Genomic DNA, 22257 nt, shown 5'->3' with positions numbered 1-22257 from the left:
CGGGGGGCCGGTGCGGGCGGCGCCGGCGGGGCGGGGCGGGGCGCGTCCGGCGCGGGGGGCCCCCGCGGGGCTGCGGCCGTGCGGAGGGCGGGGCGGCGCGGCCGGGGCGCTCGGGCGGCGATCGGTGCTCGGCTCCGCCACCCCCCGAACCCGCAGAGCTGCCGCCGACCAGCCGCGGCCGCCCCCGGGCAGCGAACCCGCTTATAAGGCCGAGCGCTGCCCGACGGGAGGGGCCTGGGCGCAGGGGTGGGGCCGGCGGGCGGGGCGGGGCGGCGGGGGCGGGGCTCCGCGGGGAGACGCCCCTCCCTCCCGACGGGGAGGGCGCCCAGAACCTTCCTGATCGCCCCCCCACACACACACATAAATGTAATCAGAACACCCCCGAGGTGTCCGCCGAGGGCCGGGGGAGGGCGGGGCGGGGAGGGCGGGGCGCGGCCGATGGGGAGATCGCGCAGGTATCTGCAAACCCCAAGAAAGAAGGGGCTGCCCGGCTCCCCTCCCCTCCCCCCCACATTGTCTGGGTGGCCTTGAGGCGCGGAGGGACGGATGGGCGAGGGCAGGGCAGCGGCCTCCCCCTCCGCCTCACCCCTCCTCCCCCTTTTCCGGGGATCCACGCGGGGCCCCGGCCCCCCCCCGCGGCCTGCAGGGCTGGGCATTGACCTCTCGTCCCATCCGGACCTCGCTCCCCCTCCTCTCCCCTGTATTCTCCCCCCCCTTCCCATCTGATTCCTCCTCTCGTCTTTATTCCTATTTTCCTCGTCGCTTTTCCATCCGTCTTGCTGGATTCTCTGGGTCCAAGTCTAAAATTAGGCCGCGCACACGCGCACACGTGCACACGCGCACACACACACGTGCACACGCGCACACACACACGGGCGCGCGCGCACCAGCCCGGCCCATCCCTTCGGGGTTGCGGGAAAGGACGGATTCACGTGTGGATGAAACTCAAGAAAAGCAGGGGGGGTGGGAAGGGGGAGCAGGCCGCCGTCACCCCAGCTCCCGGGGCGGCGGCGCTGTGAGGATCGCGGTTCAAAGCCAGCCGAGAAGAAGGAGCCATCAGACAAAGGGCAAAGCCCGGGCGCGGCGGCGCGGCTCAGGTGGTCGAGCGCCCGCCGAGGCCTCGGACGGGGACAGCGAGGGGCGAGCCGCGGGGTCCCGAGCGCGAGCCTGGGCGCGCGCACGCGCACTCGCGCAGCGGTGGGGGACGGGGGTCCCCCGAAGGCGGGGCCCCGCGGTCAGGGGTCACCGCACCCTTTGAATTCTGTACATGACACCTCGCGGCGGGTCACACGGCCCCGCCCCTCCTCCTGTGGGGGGGACGGTGGGGGGGGGGTCTGGGCCTCCGAACCCCGGGTTCTTCCCAGCAGAATTCGATCCCATCGTCCTCTCGGAGATCTCCCCACCGGCCTCCCCGATCTGTCTCCCCGACTCACTGGCTGATGCCTTTAATCTCTCTCTCCCCCCCCCCCCCGCCCTCCCTCCCCCCCGCCCTCCCCCCCCCTGCTCCTCCCAGGCTTCATTAATCTCCTTTTTCTCCATCCTCCCCCCCCCCCCCGCCGTCTGGCTCCCCCCCGCCCCTCCCTTCCCCCCCTTTTCTCCCCCCCCCCCCCCCCCGCCCGGCCCCGCCTGCTGTCTGGGACGCCCTGGTGGGCTGGTCACCCCGTTGCCCTGGTAACCGCCCCCCCCCGTCACCGCGGCGCCCCTCCTCCCCCTCCTCCCCCTCCAATCACCACTCTCCGTCCGCCTCCCGCCCCCTCCCCGCCGGCGGCCAGTAGGAACGCTGTTGCCAGGTGGATTGCTCATTTGAATCAGCCAATCCGAGGGCGCCATTCCCTGCCCTGCCTTATATGGGGATGTGAGGAGGGCCACGCCCCCCCACTGCAGCCCCCCTGCGGGACCGGCCCTCCCCACCCTGCCCCGCCTCTCCCCCCTCCCCACTGCCCCGGGACGCCCCCCCGGGACCCCCCAGGATGGGCTGGGGCGGGGGTGGGGGCTGGGGCTGGGGTAGGGTGCGATCGGGAGTGAGGAGGGGGAGGGGGAGGGGGAGGAGGGAGGGGAGGGGGGAGCCGGGAATTTTGCCCGGGGAGGGGTGTCTGGGAGTGGAGTCAGCTGCCGTGGAAAATTCCAGGGAGATGGAGAGGCCGGGAATGGGAGCCCTGCGCCCCCCAGGCCCGGCCTGGGACCCGGGGAGGGGCGAGGCGGAGCTGGGGGGGGCCCCGGCCGCGGGGGGGCGGGCTCCCCGTCCTCCAGCTCCCCCATCGCACCTCCTCCTCTAGTGGGAAGGGAAAAACCCATGATTCCCGGAAATGGGGTGACCAAAGCGAGGGCTGAGCCCCCCAGAAACTCTGACTTCTGGCCACACAACCTAAAATGGACTGAGCTGGGAAGAGCTGAGTGCTATTTCCATCTCATTCTCCCTCTCTCACTGGTAGGTGGTGGGCCTTGAACTCAGGGCCTGGGCGCTGTCCCTGAGCTCATTTGTTCCAGGCTGGCGCTCTACCACCTGAGCCACAGCACCACTTCTGGTTTTCTGGTGGTTTATTGGAGATCAGAGTCTCACGGCCTTCCCTGCCCAGGCTGGCTTTGAACTTCCATCCTCAGATCTCAGCCTCCTGAAAGAAAGAAAAATCTTTTAACTCAGGCCTGGCCAGCAGTAGGGGCTCATGCTTGGAACAATCCCAGCTACTCAGAAGGCTGAGCCCTGAGGAGGGAGGTCTAAAGCCAACCTGAGCAGGCATGTTTGTGAGATGTGTATTTCCAAAGAACCACTAAAAAGCTGGAGGTGGAGGTGTGGTCCAAGTGGTAGAGCACCAGCACACATACACAGAAAAACTTCACTTAAAACATGTCAAGTGTTCTTTTCCCTCTCTATCTGAAAAATCTTCTACTTCAACAAACTGATTTCCTACTTGCTGTGAGGGACTGAGTTGTGAGATAAAGATTTAAAGCTGAAAGATAAAATTTCCTGGTACCTGCCTTTCAAGAGACAGACGGAAGCTGGGTACTGTGCCTCACTTCTATAATCTCAGCTACTCAGGAGGCTGAGATCTGAGGATCATGGTTCAAAGCCAGCCTGAGCAGGAAAATCTATTGAGACTTTTATCTCCAAGGAACCACCTGAAAACTAGAAGTGGGGCTGTGGCTCAAGTGGTAGAGCGCCAGCCTTGTGTACACCAAAGCTTAGGGACAGCACCCAGGCCCTGAGTTCAAGCCCCAGGGCAGAGAGAGAGAGAGAGAGAGAGAGAAAGAGAGAGAGAGAGAGAAAGCTGGAAACCTCCAGATAAATAAAGTGCAATCTGTTAAGAAATGGATCTGATAACACATTTAGAACTCATGGATCTTTTTATTGATTGGTTGAGTGTGTGCGTGTGCCCATGCGTGCCAGGGCCTGAACTCGGGGCTCTGTTCTTGCTTACTTTTTCCACTTAAGGCTGGTATTCTGACCACTTCCACTGTTTCCTGCTGGTTAATTGGAGATAAGAACCTTATAGACTTTTTTTTTTTTTTTCCCCTTGGCTGGCTATCAACCTCAATCTTCAAGAGATCTCACCTTCCTGAGTAGCTAAGATTACAGGCATGAGCTGGAGGGTTTGGAAAGGTTGACTGGGTTTGTTTTCCTTTTGTTTTTTAATTGATCCTGGGGCTTGAACTCAGGGCCTGAACTATGTCTCTGAGCTGTTTTCTACTCAAGGCTAGTGCTCCACCACTTCCAGCCACAGCTCCTCCCACTTCTGGCTGTTTTGGTGGTTTATTGGAGATCAGAGTCCCACGGACTTTCCTGCCCGGGCTGGCTTTGAACCATGAACCTCAGATCTCAGCCTCCTGAGTAGCTGGGATGACAGGTGGGAGCCACCAGCCCCTCAACCCTGCAAAGATAGCTTTTGGGTCACAGGTCAAACTGTTTTCCTTTGGGGGCAAAGAGAGAAAGCAGTTAGTTACACAGAATGCCAGACAAACGGGAAAGGTTTTATAAAGGCTTTTCCCCAGAAATCTCAATGGGGAAAAAAAAAACAACCATTTTTTAAAAATAACCTTTCAGTGGTTTTCTCGGTACCTCGCTAGTCTACAAGCAAATCGATCCAAAGAAATCGGAGTCATTGTGACCCCCCCCAAAATCTCCAGGCCAGTTCCCCTCTCCAGCGGCCCCCCCCCCGCCCCCCCCAGAACAGGTCTTGGTTTCTCTTTACAGTGTCCCCACAGACAGAGCACAGACCCAGAAAGGGCCAGAGCTTGGAGTCTAGTTCAAAGTTCACCCCAACTTTTGTCTGCAAATCTTCTGACTCCCCAAAGCGGGGCGGGGGGGGGGGGCTTCCTCTCCCAGGGAGCCAGATTTTATGCAAGACCTTCTCTATGTCAAAGTGTCAGCCTCTGGCCTTGGACCCGGGCCTGCTGGACCAGGTTGTGAGCTCTGCCCTTGGGTCATTCGGACTTGTTACCCTGTGTGTGTGTGTGTGAACCCGGGGATTTCTGCTCCCCCTCTCATTGTCCCCCCATCAGTGCTGATCCACGAGCCACGTCTCCACTTCTGGCTTTCTTCCCCGCCCCCCCCCCCAAATCCATGGAAGAGAAGCGTCTCCTGGGACTTTTCCTGTCCATGCTGGCCTCGAACCGGGATCCTCCGGAGTTCAGCCTCCCTGGGGTATTTTAGGAGGCCGAGCGGTCAGAGCCCCCAGCAGGCCGCTCTAGAAGCTTCCCGGCCTCACCCACCCGACCGGAAGCGCGGGCGATCGGGGCCGGGCCGGGGGCTCCGCGAGGACACAAGGTTAAGTGGCCGAGAATAAAAGCCTCGCAGGGACCCGGATGGAGTCGGTGGCGGAGCGCGTGCTCGGCCTGGCCCAGCCCCGCGTTCTACCCCCGAAACCAAACAAAAGGACGGACGAGAGCAGCCAGCCGCCGAACCCGGGGCGATTTCGGCCGGGAGGCCGGGCGCTGCAGCCAGGGTCAGCGCGGCGTCCGGGCGGGGCCTCGGCCGGGGCCGCCGGGCTCCGGGGCCGGCGCGGGCCGGGCGCGCCCTCTGGCGGCCGCACCGCGCACCTGCGGCCTGCGCGCCGCTGCGCCCCCCCCCCCCCGCGGCGCCCGGACGCTTCCCACCCGCCGGAGCCCCGCCTCCCTGCGCCTGACGTCACGCGAAGGCCCCGCCCCGTCGCGCAGGCCGCGGCCTAGCCGCCGTCCCCGCCACACCCGGATGTTCCTCCCAACCGCCCCCACCCAAGACTCTGGTCCGAGCCGCAGCCGGCCCCCCGAAACGAAGACCCGGCTAATAAACGAGCCCCGACTTGGGCCCACCGCGCCCTCACCCCCCCACCCAGGTCTGCGCCGCCGGCCCCGCCCCTTACGCAGTGGGCACGCCCGCTCCGACGTCACGTTGGGGGCGTGGCTCCGGCCCCGGGGCGGTCCCGCCGTGACGTCACTTCCGTCCGGGCCTGGCCGAGGAGAGGCTCCGCGGGCCGAAGGCGGGGGGACGGAGGTGGCAGCTGGAGGGAAGAGGCGGCGCGGGCGGCCCCGAGCTCGAGCCCCGACCAATCGCTGCGTCCCGGGCCGCGACCCTGCGCCTGCCGCGCACCCGAGGAGCGGAGCCGGCCCGGATGGGCCGCTGAGCCCGAGTCGGGGACCGGTGAGGCGGGGGGGGGGGGAAGGCCGGGATCGGGGGAGGCCGGGGCCGGGGAGGCCGGGATCGGGGGAGGCCGAGGCCGGGGGAGGCCGGGGCCGGGGGAGGCCGGGGCCGGGGGAGGCCGGGCCCGGGGAGGCCGGGGCCGGGGGAGGCCGGGATCGGGGAGGCCGGGATCGGGGAGGCCGGGGCCGGGGAGGCCGAAGCCGGGGAGGCCTGGGAGGCCGGGGCCGGGGAGGCCGGGATCGGGGAGGCCGGGGCCGGGGAGGCCGAGGCCGGGGAGGCCTGGGAGGCCGGGGCCGGGGAGGCCGGGATCGGGGGAGGCCGGGGCCCGGGGAGGCCGAGGCCGGGGGAGGCCGGGGCCGGGATCGGGGGAGGCCGGGGAGGCCGGGGCCGGGGAGGCCGGGATCGGGGAGGCCGGGGCCGGGGAGGCCGGGATCGGGGAGGCCGAGGCCGGGGAGGCCTGGGAGGCCGGGGCCGGGGAGGCCGAGGCCGGGGAGGCCGGGATCGGGGGAGGCCGGGGCCGGGGAGGCCGGGGAGGCCGGGATCGGGGAGGCCGGGGAGGCCGGGGCCGGGGAGGCCGGGATCGGGGGAGGCCGGGGGAGGCCGGGGCCGGGGAGGCCGGGATCGGGGGAGGCCGGGCCTCGGGGCTGGGGGTGTCCCTCCGAGGGGCGCTCGGGCTCGTGGGGACACCGGCGGGGGTGGGGGGACCCTGCGTGGGTCTCACCGGGAAGACGGATTTGCAGGGTTCCCCTTTTCTCCCAGCGATGGGTGTGGGGCGCCCCGAGAAGGCTCCCCCTGAGTTGGGGTGTCTGCCACCGCGTCTGGAAGTGGCAGGGACACCCCTCCCCCGAGAGTCGCTCCCCCTGAGTGGGGTGCGCCCCTGTCACCCGGCCCCCCTCAGCCGGCGGAGGCCGCAGGATCAGGGTTCAGAGCCGGCCCAGGCTTTAGAAAAGCGTGTGGGGCTCTCTCACCTCCCATGAGAAAGAAGAGGGGGAAAAAAAAAGCCCGAAGTGGAGCTGTGGCTCAAGTGGTGGAGCACCCGGCCTTGGGCTTGAAAAGGGCAGCCAGAGCCTCCCCGAGTTCCGTCTCCCCAAACTCCCTGCACCCCTTAACTAACCCCCCCTCGCCGTCCTTCCAGCGTGGAGCCCCCAGGAGCTGAGACCAGGATGTTCCGTTTCATGAGGGACGTGGAACCCGAGGATCCCATGTTCCTGATGTAAGGGTCCCCCCCCCGCCCCCCCAGCCTGCACCCCCAGTGCACCCAGGCCTGGGAGCGCTTGACACACAGGCCATTGAAGCTGGTTACCGCTGGCTGGGTACGAGCGATGTGGTCCCAGCCACTCAGGAGGCTGCGATCTGAGGATCCCAGTTCAAAGCCAGCCCAGGCAGCAAAGTCCCGGAGATTATTTCCATTGAACCCCTAGAAAGTCAAAAAGTGGGCAGAGCACCTGCCTTGAGTTAAGTAAGTAAATAAGGCGAAGGGACAGAGCCCAGGCCTTGAGTTCAAGCCTCATTACTGGCCAAAGAAGGGCGGGGGAGGATGTTAATATGTGTAGTACCCCCTGACTTATGTTGGGGGTCGGGTCGGCCCTCGGGCCTGGCCTCTGCCCTGTCTACTCCCAGGGACCCTTTTGCAGTTCACCGCCAGCACATGAGCCGCATGCTGTCCGGGGGCTTTGGCTACAGCCCCTTCCTCAGCATCACCGACGGTAACATGCCCGCCACCAGGCCTGCTAGCCGCAGGATGCAGGTGAGGGAGCCCCGGGGCGCTCGGGTAGCTGGCGCTTGGGAAAGCACATTGCTCTTCTTAACACTCCAACCAGATTCGCAGGAGAAGATCTTCAGGGACTAGTGGGGGGGGGGGGGGAGGCTGGGAAAAGGACCAGGTTGACCCCCTTTTGAGAGGATGGAGAAGAAAAAAAAAGAAAATGGAGTTCCTGGGGCCGGCTGGAGATTGTAAGGAGAGACAACATGGGCTCCAATTTCTCTTCCTCCACGTTCCTGCAGGCTGGGGTGGTGTCTCCCTTCGGGATGCTGGGAATGGTGAGTGCTTGTCTCCCTCCATCTCTTGAGTCTATGGTCTTGTGTGTTCCTTGTAAATGCTTCCAGAACCTTCTCTTTGGATAATGCACAAAGCTGGGTCAGGTCAGGGAGGCTTGCTGGGAGCTACTAAGTAGATTGCTCAAGACACAGACTCCCCTGTGTCTAGCTTCACTGGGTAACTATGTAGCGAAGGGGTTGCATGCTCCCACAGAGCCCAGGAAGTAGAGGTTAGTAGATTTTAACATTCTTTCATGCCCTATCTCTTTGGGATCCTTTCACAATGGCTGGCTTCCCTAAAGACAGAAAGCCAAGCCTGGACAGGGAGGTAGCGCACGCCTGTAATCCCAGCCACTTAGGAGGCTGAGATCTAAGGATGGTGGTGTGCAGAACCAGTTCAGGCAGCAAAGTCTGTGAGACTCTCAGGTTAACCAGCAAAAAAAAAAAAGCCAGAAGTGGAGCTTGTGTGGCTCAAGTAGCAGAGTGTCATCCCGTCTTGAGTGAAAAAGTGAAGGGCAGACACCCCCTCCCTAAGTTCAATCCCCAGTACCGGCAGGAAAGAAAGTACATATAGAAAGAGGAAGGTGGCTCAGTGGTAGAGCGCTCGCCTAGCATGCATGAAGCCCCGGGTTCGATTCCTCAGCACCACATCCACAGAAAAAGCCGGAAGTGGCGCTGTGGCTCACGTGGTAGAGCGCCAGCCTTGAGCCAAAGAAGCTCAGGGACAGCGCCCAGGCCCTGAATTCAAGCCCTAGGGCTGGGGGGGTGGGGGGAGGAAAATTGGGCCAAGGAGTAGCAGAATCTGAAGAGGAGGTGGATATGGAGGGAGGAGAACATGGCGGCGGCGGCAGGTGCTCCTGGGTGCTGATGGCTGTCGCGGTCTCTCCACAGTCCGGCGGCTTCATGGACATGTTTGGGATGATGAACGACATGATTGGCAGCATGGTGAGGCTCGTGCCCCGTGGTCCTCCCAGGCCTGGTGTCCTCCGGTAGGAGCTGGAGGCGCGTCCTAAATAAAGGGGTGCAGAGAGCACGGGGTCCCCCAGGCTCCAGCCTGTCGTCCCAGCTACTCGGGAGGCTGAGATCTCAGGATCACAGTTCGAAGCCAGCCCGGGCAGGAAAGTCCATGAGACTCTTACTCCAAGGGACCACCAGAAAGCCCGCAGTGGAGCTGTGGCTCAGGTGGTAGAGCGCCAGCCCGGGACCGACACAGAGTCAGAGCAGGGCGAACCCCACGGCCTTTCCTGCGCAGTGTGGATCGGAGGAAGTGGGGTGCGGGGGGGGGGGGGAGAGGCTCCTGAGGGGGACCCGCCCCCATCTCCCCCATCTCCCCCCCAGGAGCACATGACAGCGGGGGGCAACTGCCAGACCTTTTCTTCTTCCACCGTCATCTCCTACTCCAACACGGGTGACGGCGCCCCCAAAGTCTACCAGGAGACGTCGGAGATGCGCTCGGCCCCGGGCGGGGTGAGGAGGGGCTGCGCCCCGGGGTGTCCCCCACCCCACACCGGGGCCTGGGGGGGTGAGGAGGGCGGGGGGGTGCTGCGTCCCGGGGGACCCCCCCACACCGGGGCCTGGGGGGGTGAGGAGGGCGGGAGGGGTGCTGCGCCCCGGGGGACCCCCCCACACCGGGGCCTGGGGGGGTGAGGAGGGCGGGAGGGGTGCTGCGCCCCGGGGGACCCCCCCACACCGGGGCCTGGGGGGGTGAGGAGGGCGGGGGGGTGCTGCGCCCCGGGGGACCCCCCCACACCGGGGCCTGGGGGGGTGAGGAGGGCGGGAGGGGTGCTGCGTCCCGGGGTGTCCCCCACCCCCACACCGGGGCCTGGGTACCGAGCGCCGCGCTCCCCGCCGCCCCCAGATCCGGGAGACGCGGAGGACGGTGCGGGACTCGGACAGCGGCCTGGAGCAGATGTCCATCGGCCACCACATCCGGGACCGCGCGCACATCCTGCAGCGCTCCCGCAACCACCGCACCGGGGACCAGGAGGAGCGGCAGGACTACATCAACCTGGACGAGAGTGAGCCCCGCCCCCACCCGCGACCCCTGACCCCGCCCCGCGACCCCTGACCCCGCCCCTGTCTTCGCAGCCAGGACCGCACCTGGCACATGCCTGTGCGCGGGCAGCGCCGTGCGTGCGGGTACTGCGCATGCGCGCGGGCGTACCTGGCGCATGCCTGTGAGCAGGCAGCGCCGTGCGTGCGGGTACTGCGCATGCGCGCGTGGGTGCGTGCTGACCCTGGCGCCTGAGCTGGGCCCGGGCGCTCTGCCGCGGGAGCCACAGCCCCGCTTCCGGCGCGGCGGGGCTCTCGCGGGATCTCCCGCGGGATCTCCCGCGCGGCCGGCCTCCAGCCTCGCCCGCTCTGCGCCCGCAGGTGAGGCCGCCGCCTTCGACGACGAGTGGCGGCGGGAGACGTCGCGCTTCCGGCCGCAGCGCCCGCTGGAGTTCCGGCGGCACGAGGCGGCGGCGGGCGCGGGGCGCAGGGCCGAGGGCCCCCCGCGCCTGGCCATCCAGGGCCCCGAGGACTCGCCGGCCCGCCAGTCCCGCCGCTACGACTGGTGAAGGCCGCGCGCCCCGGCCTCGCGTGAGCGCCGCCCCCACCCCGGCCCCGACCCAACATTAACTTAACAGGCCAGCCGGCCGCACCCGCGAACGCGCGCCGGGCCGGGCCGCGCGGGCGCCCCGCACCCGCCCGCACCCCGCCCCGGGCGGCCCGGCCCCGCCCCGCCCCGCACCCCACGCGTCACAAATCCACGCCCCGCTCTTTATTTTTTTGATTAGTGCGACTCGTAGCTAGGTGTTTATGGAATAAAGGAGAATGGAACACGCCGCCCGGGAGCCGCCTCCGCCTCGTTCTTGGCCGCCCGTCCCGGGGCTCGAACTCGGGGCCTGGGCTCTGCGCCTGGGCCTCCCCGACAGCCGGGATCGCAGGCGTGCGCACCGGTGCCCGGCCCGCCGCGCGCGCGCGCGCACTGGAGGGAGAGGAGCTCGACCCCCCCCAGTGGCGGGAACCCGAGCCGGGAGCCCGAGCGGCCCGCCCCGCGTCGGGGAGGAAGGAGCTCGCGTTTCCTGCTTCTGGTTTGGCCAAATGGGTCAGGCCCGGCTCTGGGCTGGCGGGCGCTGGGCTGGATGGCCCCGGCCAGGCCGCCACGGGGGGAGAATCTAACTCCTGCCGACGGGGAGACTCAGGAGGGGCCGGGAGCGCGGCCTGGCCCGCTGCAGATCGCGGGTGGGCTGCAGACACCGGCCCGTGGCTGTAGGCGAATGTGGATCGCTGCCTTTTTTGTCTTTTTCTGCCAATCCTGGGGCTTGAACTCAGGGCCTGGGCGCTGACCCTGGGCTTCCCCGCCTGGACTCCACCTTTGAACCTCAGTTCTCAGATGTCAACCTCCTGAGTAGCTGGGATTCCAGGCGTGCGCCCAGCACCTGGATGGCACTGCAAACCCACAGAGCCCTCACCTTTAATATGTGCTCTGGCCACGTTTTACATTCACTTACTTTCTCGAGTCTGGGAGGGGGTGTGGGCCGGGCGCGCGCGCAGCCAGCTCATGGACCTGGGCTTTGGGTCTGGGCCTCTCGGCTGCTCTAGGCCTGAGTTGGCCTTTTCCTGCCCCCTTTCAGCTCCAGTCCACGCTGACTTCCTCCAGCATCCCCCACCCTCCCACGGGGACCCCGCTTCCAGGCATGTGATTCTTTTGTGGGTCTTGAACCCAGAGCATTGACCCTTTTTTCCCTCTACCACATTTAAGCCACATCTCTACTGCTGTTTTGGGTTTGGGGTTTTTTTTTTGCTGGTTCACTGCCCAGACCAGCTTCAAACCTCAATCCTCAGATCTCAGCCTCCTGAGTCGCTGGGATGACAGGTGTGCGCCATCTGCTTCCAGGCCCAGTCAAGGATTAGGTCTACAGCCAGGTACTGGTGGCTCGCGCCTGTGATCCTGGTTACTCAGCAAATGTAGGTATCCATAGCCTAGGGCTGGCAGAGAGCTCAGGCGGTGGGGCTCCCGTCTTGAGTGAAAAAGGTTATGGGAGATCATGAGGCCTGAGTTCGAGTCCCACTACCAGAACAAAAATAAAAGCTTAAATGCTATGTTTTTGCTGGCGAGAATTAGCAATTCACCGGGAATGCGGCACGGGCCTTCACAAAGCCAGCCAGTGGCTTTAATGAGAGCATCAGGCCAAGCTCAGTTGGTGACTCATTCATACCAGCTGCTCAGAGGGTAGCCAGCAGATGCCCAGCTCGGGCCTTCTACCCTAGCCGCACGGGAGGCTGAGCCCTGAGAATCCCGGTTCAAAGCCAGCCTGGGTAGGACGAGCTGAGAGACTTAACTCCAATCAGGCAGGAAACTTACAACCCCAGAGCCGCTCCCACTGCCTTTCCATACTCACGCACACTTCTACCCCTAACCTGAGGTCTGCTCTCTCCACTGCCTTTCCAGCATATTCTATCACTCAATCGCACAGCACCTGTGGGTGTGGTTGCCCACAACTGCACACATACTAGGCAAGTGCAGCCAACCTCACTAATTTTATGTGCCCGTCCTGGGGCTTGAACTCGGGGCCTGGGCACTGTCCCTGAGCTTCTTTTGCTCAGTACTAGCGCTCTACCACTTGAATCACAGCGCCACTTGTGGCTTTTTCTGATCATTCACGGGACTTGAAAAGCTCATTGACTTGATCTGCAGATCTCGGCCCGGATTGCAGGGCCTGACTAGGGACCTTTTTGATTCTGACAAGTGGCACTTGGAGATTTCATACATCCCGGTTAATATGGACAGCCAGCCTCCACACTTGGCTGTCCCTGGGTGGACCCAACCACTTCCTGGCCCGCCTATGTCCTGCAGGCTGTGCGGCCCTGGTGAGTCACGCGACCTCTCGGTGCCCTTCCCTGTTCACTTCAAAAGAGGTCCACGGTGGCGTGATCTCAGCGTGGTGGCGAGCGGCTACAGTGAGCACCCCACTTACGATTAGCTTCTATCAGAAATTCACTTTAGAAAAAGCAGCCACAAAAAACAAGAATGGGCCGGGCGCCGCTGCTCCCGCCTGTCATCCAGGGCCTCGGGAGGCTGAGGTCTGAGGATCGAGGTTGGAAGCCAGCCCTGGCAGGAGAGGCCGTGAGACTCTTCTGTTAGTCACTTGAAACAGCCGGAAGTAAAGCTGTGGCTCAAGTAGAGCAAAAGCTCAAGGGCCCCGAGTTCAAGCCTCAGCACTGGCCCCAAAGAAAGAAAAACGTGAACTTCAGGATCAGAAAATGAAGCGCAGTCAGACACCAGTGGCCCACATCTGTAATCCCTGCTACTCAAAAACCATCACACAGGATGCATTGAATTTGTGTGTGTGTGTTGCTAGGGATTACACACATAGCCAAGTGCAAACACTGATTTTTTTGTGCCAGTACTAGGACTTGAACTCAGGACCTGGGTGCTGCTTGAGCTGCTTTTGCTCCAGGGTAGTGCCCTACCCCTTGACCCACAGCGCCACTTCTGGTTTCCTGGTGGTTCCTTGGAGGTCAGAGTCCCACAGACTTTCCTGCCCGGGCTGGCTTTGAACCCGGCTCCTCAGATCTCAGCCTCCTGAGTCGCTGGGATGACAGGCGGGAGCCACTGGTGCTGGGCAGTGTGGAATTTTATTACCAAGCAACCATCAAGTTCACTGCCAACCTGTCCTAAGACTTGTCTGAGGCGGGAGGGGGGAGGGCAGAGGGCAGGCCGGCGCTAGTGCCAAACACCTCTTCCTCAAGGGCTGGGACACAGAGCCCAGGATCGAAGGCTGAAAACACACGCGTCCCTCTTCCGTGTGGGAAGCCAGTGTTAGGCACACAAGGACCAACTTCTCATAGCTTTATTTCTGTGTCACGTTAGAGAGCTATATGCATAGATTCCTTTCTCTTTGTACAATCTCTAGCCCCTCCCCTTCCCCACAAACTCACACAAGAAAGGAGAGCGATCAGTGCTCCCGCGGGCCGCGCGGCGGGCATCGGCGGGATCGCTGTCCTGGCTTGGGCTCTGGGATGTGTGAAGCAGCGGTTTCACCCAGAACCCGGGGCGGGGGACAGGACACCGTGTGGTGCGCTGCAGGCTCTGGGGCCCCCCCACACTGGGCCCCACAAATCCCCGGGTGTGAATCAAGGGGGAGGAAGAATGAGGGGCACCGGGGCGCCTCCAGAACCGCTCCCCGGCTGGGGAGGGGGGGATCGGGGAGAGAGCGCTGGGCGGAGGCGGCCACGGAGGCGGCGGAGGCCCGGGATCCCACGGACCGCGCGGTGGGCTCAGTTGGACTTGGACCAGATCTTGGCGCTGCCCCGGAGCCTGGCGAGGGGGAGAGAGCCGCGATGCCAGGCGCCCTCGCGCGCCCCCCGCCCGCCCCGCGGCCGCCCCGGCTCACCCCTTGCCCTTGGACGCCTTCTTGCTGGGCTGGCGCTGGCTGCCGCCGGGCGCGGGCTCGCGCAGCTCGGCCAGGTGCTGCTCGGGGTCCTGGGTCGTGGCCGCCGCCGCCGCCGCCGCCGCCGTGGTCACTTTGATGGTTTTTTTGAGGTTGGCCACCTAGGAGACACGGGGTGCTCACCAGGCGGGTCCCCGGCCGGCCCGGGCACGGACGGGCCCGCCCCGCTCACCTCGCTCTCGATCTGCTGCTTCAGGCCCAGCTGCTGCTCCTTGTGCTGGTTGGCGCGGCCCACCTGCTCCTCGATGCCCGACAGCACCACCTCGCAGCCCACGCACCTGCGGGACGGGACGGCCGCGTCACCCCGCAGCCGGGGCACGGCCCACGGCGCCGCAAACACAGCCGTGCCGGGCGCGCAGCGCAGGCCTGCCATCCCAGCGACTCAGGAGGCTGCGATCCGAGGATCTCGGTTCAAAGCCAGCCTGGGCAGGAAAGTCTGTGAGACTCTGATCTCCAAGGAACCACCAGAAAACCGGAAGTGGCGCTGTGGCTCAAGGGTAGAGCGCCAGCCTTGAGCTGAAGAGCTGAGGGACAGCGCCCAGGCCCTGAGTTCAAGTCCCAGGACCAAAAAAAGACTCCCCCTGTGGCCTGGGTATGGCTGCTCACGCCTGTAATACCAGCTGCGTGAGAAATAGACATTTTGGAGATCACGTGGGCTCATCCTGGGCAGACAAGTGTCACTGAAACCCCATCTCGACCAGCCAGCGAGGCACGGCTGCCTACCATAATCCCAGCCACAGGGGGAGAAAGACCACGCTGAGCCTGAAATGGAGGGCTAGAAGCGAGCCCTTGCCTAGCCAGCTCCAGGCCTAGTTCAAGTCTTTGGCATAACAAGGCAGCACCACCTCCACGGACCTGCCTGGCCGGGGCCTGACGGATGCTGGCTCAGAGCGCTGGGGCGGAAGGACTTCCTTTAGCCCCAGCGGTCTCCCGGCCCGGAAGATCCCTGGTGTGGCTCTAAGTGGTAGTTCTCGGGAGGAGGCCAAGAGGTGAGGATCATGGTTGGAGGCCAGCTTGTGCAGGCAGAGTCTGGGAGACTCATCTCCAGTGAACCACCAGCCGGCGGCTCAGGAGCCGGGCCTTGGGCCCAAGCCGCAGTAGGCGCGCGCGCAGGCACGCATGCGCACTCACCACTCCTGCAGGCTGGCCGGGCACGCACGCGCACTCACCACTCCTGCAGCCGGCCAGCCGGGCACGCATGCGCACTCACCACTCCTGCAGCCGGCCGGCCGGGCACGCATGCGCACTCACCACTCCTGCAGCCGGCCGGCCGGGCACGCATGCGCACTCACCACTCCTGCAGCGTGCGCGCGATGGCGCTGAGGTCCTGGCGCTGGATGTCGCGGCCGATGCTGTAGTCCACCTCCAGCCGCTGGTTGCGCTGGTCCAGGGAGCCGCGGAGCACGTCGGCGTACACGGCCTCGATCACCAGGTCCTCCAGCTGCCGCACGTTGCGCAGCGCCAGGGCCTCCAGCAGCACGGCGTAGGGGATGCACTGCGGGGGGGGGGGGACAGGGGGGAGGGGAGTGGGGGGGACAGGGGGGAGGGGTGAGGCGCTCCGCTCCACTCCCCAGCATCGTCCAGGATGACCAGAGCGCAGCCTTAATTCAAATACAACAGCAAGAGCTTGGCCATAGGGGCCAGGAGCCCTCCCGGCCTCCCTTCTTGTTTGTCAAGATGAGAGTCTCACCGACTTTCCTGCCCGGGCTGGCTTTGAACCATGATCTTCAGATCTCAGCCTCCTGAGTAACTGGGATTAAAGGAGGGAGCCACTGCACCAGGCATGAAAAAGAGGATTTTGTTGTGGTTGTTTTGTCAGTTGTGGGGCTTGAACTCGGGGCCTGGGCTGTCTCTGAGCGCTTCTGTTCAAGATTGGTGCTCTACCATTTGAGCCACAGCACCACTTCTGGTTTTTTGGTGGTTCATTTGAAATTAAGAGTCTCACAGACTTTCCTGCCTGGGCTGGCTTTGAACAGCGATCCTGAGATCTCAGGATCCTAGGATCCTCAGCTAGGATGACAGGCAAGTGCCACCTGGAGCCCAGGGCACAGAAAGATGATCTTAGAACCTAAGATAATGAGCCCTTATGACCATTAAAGGGAGGGTGGGCAAGATCTGGGAGGATTCCCAGAGTGCATGGCGGTGGGCGTGGCCTGGGCTGGAGTAGAGTCACTATTGGCCACTTAAGACTTAACTACCACCGAACAGGAATTCCTTCTGAGCGGGTCACTCACAGGCAGGGCCTGGCCCCAGCCAGTGGCTGGCGACTGTCATCCTAGCTACCCAGAAGGCTGAGATCTGATGCCGACGGTTGAAGCGGCCACATCTAGGAGACTCATCTCCTATTACCAGCAGCAAGTGGGGCTGTGGCTCAAGTGCTAGATCAGCCACCAATCCATCCTGAGCAGAAAAAGCTCAGGGACAGCTTGAATTCAGGTTCAAGCCCCCAAACCAACAGAACACAAAGATCCAGGGGCCTGGTTGTGGTAGAATCGATGGGAGGGTCACAGAGAAGTAGCAGAGTGCGGAGCAATGATATCTGACACAAGACTGAGCCCAGACACACCAGGTGGCTCCCGCCTGCCATCCCAGCCACTCAGGAGACGTAGATCAGAAGACTGCAGTTCAAAGCCAGCCAGGGCAGGAAAATCTGTGTGACTCTGACTCCCACTAAACTACCCCCCAAAAAAAGCCAGGAGTTGAGCAGCAGAATGGTCACCTTGAGTTCAAGCCCCAGGCAATCAAAACACCAGAGACAAGAAGACAAAGCCATGTTGAGCCTAAATGGCTGTCATGGCAGAGGTAAGACACCAATCACGGCAGAAGAGGGGGCGGGACAACTGAATGCTCTTGAGCCTCATTGGCTTTGAACTAGGTGAGGGGGGCGGGGCACGGGGGTCCGCTCACCTTGACTTTGGCGGCCAGGGTGACCACGGACAGGTGCCGCAGCTTGTTCTTCTGGGCCTCGGTGAGCGGGGGGAGGCTCCTGGCTTCCGCTGGGGGACAGAGCAAGGCCGGGGGGTGCGGGGCTCAGTTCTGAGAGCGATCCTCCTTCCCTGAGCCCTTCCACGCAAGGCTGGCGCTCGACCACTTGAGCCACGCGCCACGTCCGGTTTTTCCTGCTTCTGGGGTGCTGAGGAATCGAACCCAGGGCCTCGCGAGTGGGAGGCGAGCGCTCGACCACTGAGCCCCCTTCCCAGCCCGCTGCACTGATCTCCCCCTGTATTGAGGTCTTGGCCCTGACGCTGCGGGGCACACCAGGACTGTCTGTTAAGTCTCTCCAGGATTCCCCCTTCCTTTCCTGCCTCCATTGCTCCCAACCCCCAGCCCCCGATTACCTAGGTAGTCAGCGTACGTCCCATAAGCAAACACTGTCAGCAGACGGAACGTGGACGCAAACTCGCTTTCAGCCAGCTGCAAGAGGAAGGGGGGGGTGAGCGGAAGGGGGGATGAGAGGAAGGGCGGTCTGGCCAGCCTCCCAGCCTCCCTCCCCTCTTCTGATCCTTCTGGTCCCATCCTTCCCAGCCCGGGCGACCGCCGCTTCACCAGGAGGAGACTTCTCGAAGCTAACCAGGCACCCATTCAGAAAGGGCTGCTAGCGAGGGGCTGCACCCCGATCCTCAGTTCAAGCCCCAGTACCAGAACACGCGTGCACGCACGCACACACCCACACACAACACCCAGAAAGGGCGTCTTTTGCTCCTTTGATGACACGAATTAGCCCTACTCCAGGGAATGGAGGCCAGTCCCAGTGACTCACCCCTGGTAATTCTAGTGACTCGAGAGAATGAGGTATGCTGGGTGCTGGCGGTTCCCGCCTGTCCCTAGCTACTCAGGAGGCTGAGATCTGAGGACTGAGGTTCAAAGCCAGCCAGGCCAGAAAGTCCGTGAGACTCTGATCTCCAAGGAACCACCAGAAAACCAGACATGGCGCTGTGGCTCAAGTAGTAGAGTGCTCACCTTGAGCTGAAGAGCTCAGAGACAGTGCGCAGGCCCTGAGTTCAAGCCCCATGACCAAAAAAAAAAAAAAAGAAAAAATGAGGTCTGAGGACTGGGGTTGAAGCAGCCTGGACAAACAAATCCAAGACCCTTACCTCCAATAAAACAGCAAAATAGATCAAGTGAATAGCTGGGTGTGGATCAAGTAGTACAGTACAGACTGTGAGCTGAAAAGCTCCTATTTTGCATGTTATCTTGCTTAAAAATGAAAAACCCAGTTTTGGGGGCTAGGGGGGTGGGAGGGAGAGAGGGAGTGGTCAGTGGTCCATGACTATAATCCTAACTACTCAGCAGACCTGAATACCAAACCTGAGCACTACGGTTCAAAGCCAGCCATGACAGGAAAATATTGGAAGCTGGAAGTGAAGCTGGGGCTTAAGTGGGTAAGACTGCCAGCCTTGGGCTGGGAAGGTGGCTCCGTGGTAGAGCGCTTGCCTCGCATGCATGAGGCCCTGGGTTCGATTCCTCAGCACCACATAAGCAGAAAAAGCCGGAAGTGGCGCTGTGGCTCAAGTGGTAGAGCGCCAGCCTTGAGCTGAAGAGCTGAGGGACAGCGCCCGGGCCCCGAGTTCAAGCCCTAGGACTGGTGCGTGTACATGCACACACCATGCACACACACACACACACACACACACACACACACACACACAGAAAAAGAACCCAGATCTCCCATCTCCCAAGGGAAAGGAAACTTATTAACAGAATGGAATAGATACCCGGATGGAAGATGGCCCTGCCCGCCCCTCCTATTCTCAAATGGGAACTTTTTGTCCCCAGTGTGTGTGTGGAGGGGGTGGGGGGGGTCATAACCAGAGGCCACCACCCACCTCTCTGACATTGGGCATGTCCAGCAGCTCGCCGAACACGTACACGCCGGGCGCCTCCAGCACCTGGTGGATGAGCGTGGCCAGCGCGGCCCCCTTGGCCGACTTGGCCAGGAGGAGGAACTGCTCCTGGTTCTGGCCCGTCACCTTCACCTCAGCACTCATGGCTGCGCGGGGCGGGGGGCGGGGCCCTGGGTCAGGCTGGCGGGAGCTGAAAGGAAAGAGGTGTGCAGCTGGCGGGATCCGAACACCGGCGGGACGGGCAGCCCCAGGGCGGCTGCGGGGAGGCCGGAAGCAGCAGGCCGGGCTGGGCGGCTCCCGCCTGGAGTCCTCGCTCGTGCGGGAGGCTGGAGCCCCCGAGGATCGCGGTTCGAGGCCGGCCCGAGCGGGGCTGAGTCTGTGAAGTCTGGTCCCGGGGGCACAGGCAGAGTGACGAGGCCCCAGGTCCCCGCGTTCCAGGCCCAGGACTGGCACCCCAAACCGAAGGAGGTACCAACCAAGTCCCTCCCGCAGGGAGGCATGGGATGGAAGCTTCTAGAAACAGGTGTGGGGACCCCCCCCATCTGTACTCGGCCCCTGCGCGGCTGCCACGCCCCCCCCAGCTGGGCCTGGACCCCGACCCCCAACGCATGCTGAGCCCCGCCCCCTCCCCGCGCCCCGCCACCATCGCGCCGGCGGCAAGCCCCGCCCCTCCCTGCGCCGGCGGCACGCCCCGCCCACACCGCTCCCGCGGCACGCCCCGCCCCCTCCCCCATCGCGCCGGCGGCACGCCCCGCCCCCTTCCCCCGCCGGCGGCACGCCCCGCCCACACCGCTCCGGCGGCACGCCCCGCCCACCCCCCTCGCCAGCGGCACGCCCCGCCCCCCAGCGCCGGCGGCACGCGCGCCGGCCACGTGACCCCGCCGGGACGCCGTCCGCCCGCCGGCCCCACCCCCTCGCTTAAAGCGCCCGCCCCGGGGCCGCGCCGCCGGGCCCCGCTCGCACCCCGGACCCGACGCTCCGGAACGTCACCCGCCGAGCTGCTCCTCCAGCTCCCGGGGCGCGGCCGCCGCTCCGTCACCTCCGGCGGCCGTCCGGAGCCTTTCCTGCCGCCGGCCCGCCCGGACGCTCTAGCCGCCGACCTCTATGGCCGCCGACCGCTTTCCGGAAGCACGTTCCGGGTGGGAGGGACGTCACTTCCGCCGACCGCGGCTCCGCGAGGCGGGGCATAGGCTTCCCCCGGCTTGTGATTGGTTGTTGGGAAGGAACTGACAGGCGCTTGTCTTTGCTAGCGGCTTCGTGACAATAAAACTTTATTGATCCCAGGGACACAGGGTGGGCTGGGCGCCCGGGGCTGGAGCGCAGCGCGCGTGGCTGCGCGTGTGCGTGTGTTCACACGGATGCACACCGATCTGCACACGCACGTGCACACACACGCCTTGCGTGGACACGTGTGCGTGCATGCGGCTGGAACTCAGGGCTCGGGCGTATTGCATTAGACACACATTCACACGCGTGTCGGTGTACACACATTTGCATGTGTGCGTGTATACACACGTGTCTAACTGCGCACGTGTGTGTTCCTTAGAATCCACAGGTGCGATATTTAAGTATGTGTTCTGTAGGGTCCTGCGCATGATAGGCGGGTGTTCTATCCCTTGAGGACGATCCCTGCGGCATCTACTTATTTATTTGGTCGTGTGTTTTGAACTCAGGGCCTGGGCGCTGTCCCTCAGCTCTTCAGCTCCAGGCGGGCGCTCTACCGCTTGAGCCACAGCGCCACTTCCGGTTTTCTGGAGATCAGAGTCTCATGGACTTTCCTGCCTGGGCTGGCTTTGATCCGTGATCCTCAGATCTCAGCCTCCTGAGGAGCTGGGATGACAGGCGGGAGTCCACCGGCGCCTGGCTATCCCTACCATTTTTGCTTGAGTCTTTTTATTTTGCCCATCAGGGGTTTTGAACTCAGGGCCTGAGCGCTGTCCCTGAGCTGCTTTTGCTCAAGACTAGCACTCTGCCACTTGAACCACAGCGCCACTTCTGGCTTTTTCTGTGTCTGTGGTGCTGAGGAATCGAACCCAGGGCTTCATGCATGTTAGGCGAGCGCTCCACCACTGAGCCACCTGCCCAGACCTTTAGTCATTGTTTAAGTTCTCATGTTTGACTGGCTTGTATCACAATTTCCCTATTTCATCGTTCCAGTTAGCTGGGGTGACAGGTAAATGCCACATTTCTCAGCTTTTCTTAGTTAGGCTGCAGTTCTCACTAACTTTTACCCCAGGCTAGCTTTGAACTATGATTCTCCTAACCTGTGTTACCTGAGTGACAAGTAGTTAGGATTACAGGTTGAGACACTGCACCCAGCTCTCACCTAATTGTTTGTGACTTGGGTGATGGGCTGGTATATGTTGGGTGAATGTTCTACCATTCCAATAAATATCTGGCTCAAGCTGGGTGCCAGCTACTCAGTAGACTGAGATCTGATGACTGTGGTTCAAAGCTAGCCTGGAGTTTGCACACGCCAATTCTGGGTTTGAATTGAGGGCTGGGTGCTGTCCTTGAGTCTTCTTTGTTCAATGCTAGTGCTCTACCATCTGAGCCATTTCCAGCCTTTTTAGTGGTTCAGAAGCAATCAGAGTCCCATGAAATTTCTTTTTTTTTTTTTCCTTTTTGCTTATGTGGTGCTGAGGAATTGAACCCAGGGCCTCAGGCATGCAAGGCAAGCGCTCTACCACTGTGCCACCTTCCCAGCCTCACGAAATTTTTTGCTCAGGCTGGCTTTGAACTATGATCCTCAGTCTCAGCCTCCCGACTGGCTGGGATTATAGGTAGGAGCTACCAGCAACTGGCCAAGTCTGTGAGACTCTTATCTCCATTAAAGTAATAAAAAGCTGGAAGTAGAGCTGTGGCTCAAGTGGCAAAGCACCAGCCTTGAGTGAAAAAGCTAAAGGCTAGTGCCTATAGCCTGAGTTCAAGCTTCAGTACTGGCACAAAATCAAGGAAAGAGGCTGAGAAGGTGGCTCAGTGGTAGAGTGCTCGCTTAGCATGCATGAAGCCCCAGGTTCGATTCCTCAGTACCACACACACAGAAAAGCTGGAAGTGTCGCTGTGGCTCAAGTGGTAGAGGGCTAGCCTTGAACAAAACAAGATCAAGCCCTATGACTGACCAAAAAGAGAAGGGGAGAGGAAGGAAGGAGTCACTGGTGGCTCTTGTGCGTAATCCCAGTACTCAGAAGGCTGAGATCTGAGGATCACAGTTTGAAGCCAACTGGGTTAGGAAAAGTCCATGAGACTCTTATTCCAATGAACCATCAGAAAACCAGAAATGGCGCTGTGGCTCAAGTGGTAGAGCACCAGACTTGAGCAA

General features: G+C 62.8%; 2 protein-coding genes across 3 annotated transcripts; one reads left to right on the top strand and one right to left on the bottom strand.

The window, feature by feature from the left end:
* The first annotated feature begins 5391 nt into the window (after positions 1-5391).
* LOC138815628 (myeloid leukemia factor 2) lies at positions 5392-10479 on the top strand. Of its 2 annotated transcripts, XM_070005039.1 has the most exons (8): positions 5392-5614; positions 6750-6827; positions 7235-7361; positions 7619-7654; positions 8543-8596; positions 8990-9118; positions 9510-9669; positions 10025-10479. In XM_070005039.1, exons 2-8 carry the CDS (start codon positions 6778-6780, stop codon positions 10210-10212), a joined length of 744 nt encoding a protein of 247 aa, XP_069861140.1. In that variant the 5' UTR covers positions 5392-5614; positions 6750-6777; the 3' UTR covers positions 10213-10479. The 2 variants fall into 2 exon arrangements, with proteins under 2 accessions (XP_069861140.1, XP_069861141.1); XM_070005040.1 differs by lacking the exon at positions 5392-5614 and having other exon boundaries at positions 7249-7361.
* A 2997-nt stretch (positions 10480-13476) lies between these two features.
* On the bottom strand, positions 13477-20052 carry LOC138815627 (COP9 signalosome complex subunit 7a-like). Its single transcript, XM_070005038.1, has 8 exons — positions 19899-20052; positions 18918-19125; positions 17430-17505; positions 16999-17087; positions 15384-15586; positions 14264-14369; positions 14035-14192; positions 13477-13958 (listed from the first exon to the last, which is right to left on the bottom strand). The coding sequence occupies exons 2-8, from the start codon at positions 19077-19079 to the stop codon at positions 13919-13921; spliced, it is 834 nt and encodes a 277-aa protein (XP_069861139.1). The 5' UTR covers positions 19080-19125; positions 19899-20052; the 3' UTR covers positions 13477-13918.
* Positions 20053-22257: the final 2205 nt, after the last annotated feature.

This window comes from Dipodomys merriami, unplaced genomic scaffold (assembly GCF_024711535.1).
Source record: "Dipodomys merriami isolate MVZ:Mamm:240054 unplaced genomic scaffold, mDipMer1.0.p SCAF_654, whole genome shotgun sequence".
NCBI classification, from domain to species: Eukaryota; Metazoa; Chordata; class Mammalia; order Rodentia; family Heteromyidae; genus Dipodomys; species Dipodomys merriami.
This window is presented reverse-complemented; position numbering and strand designations above follow the sequence as displayed.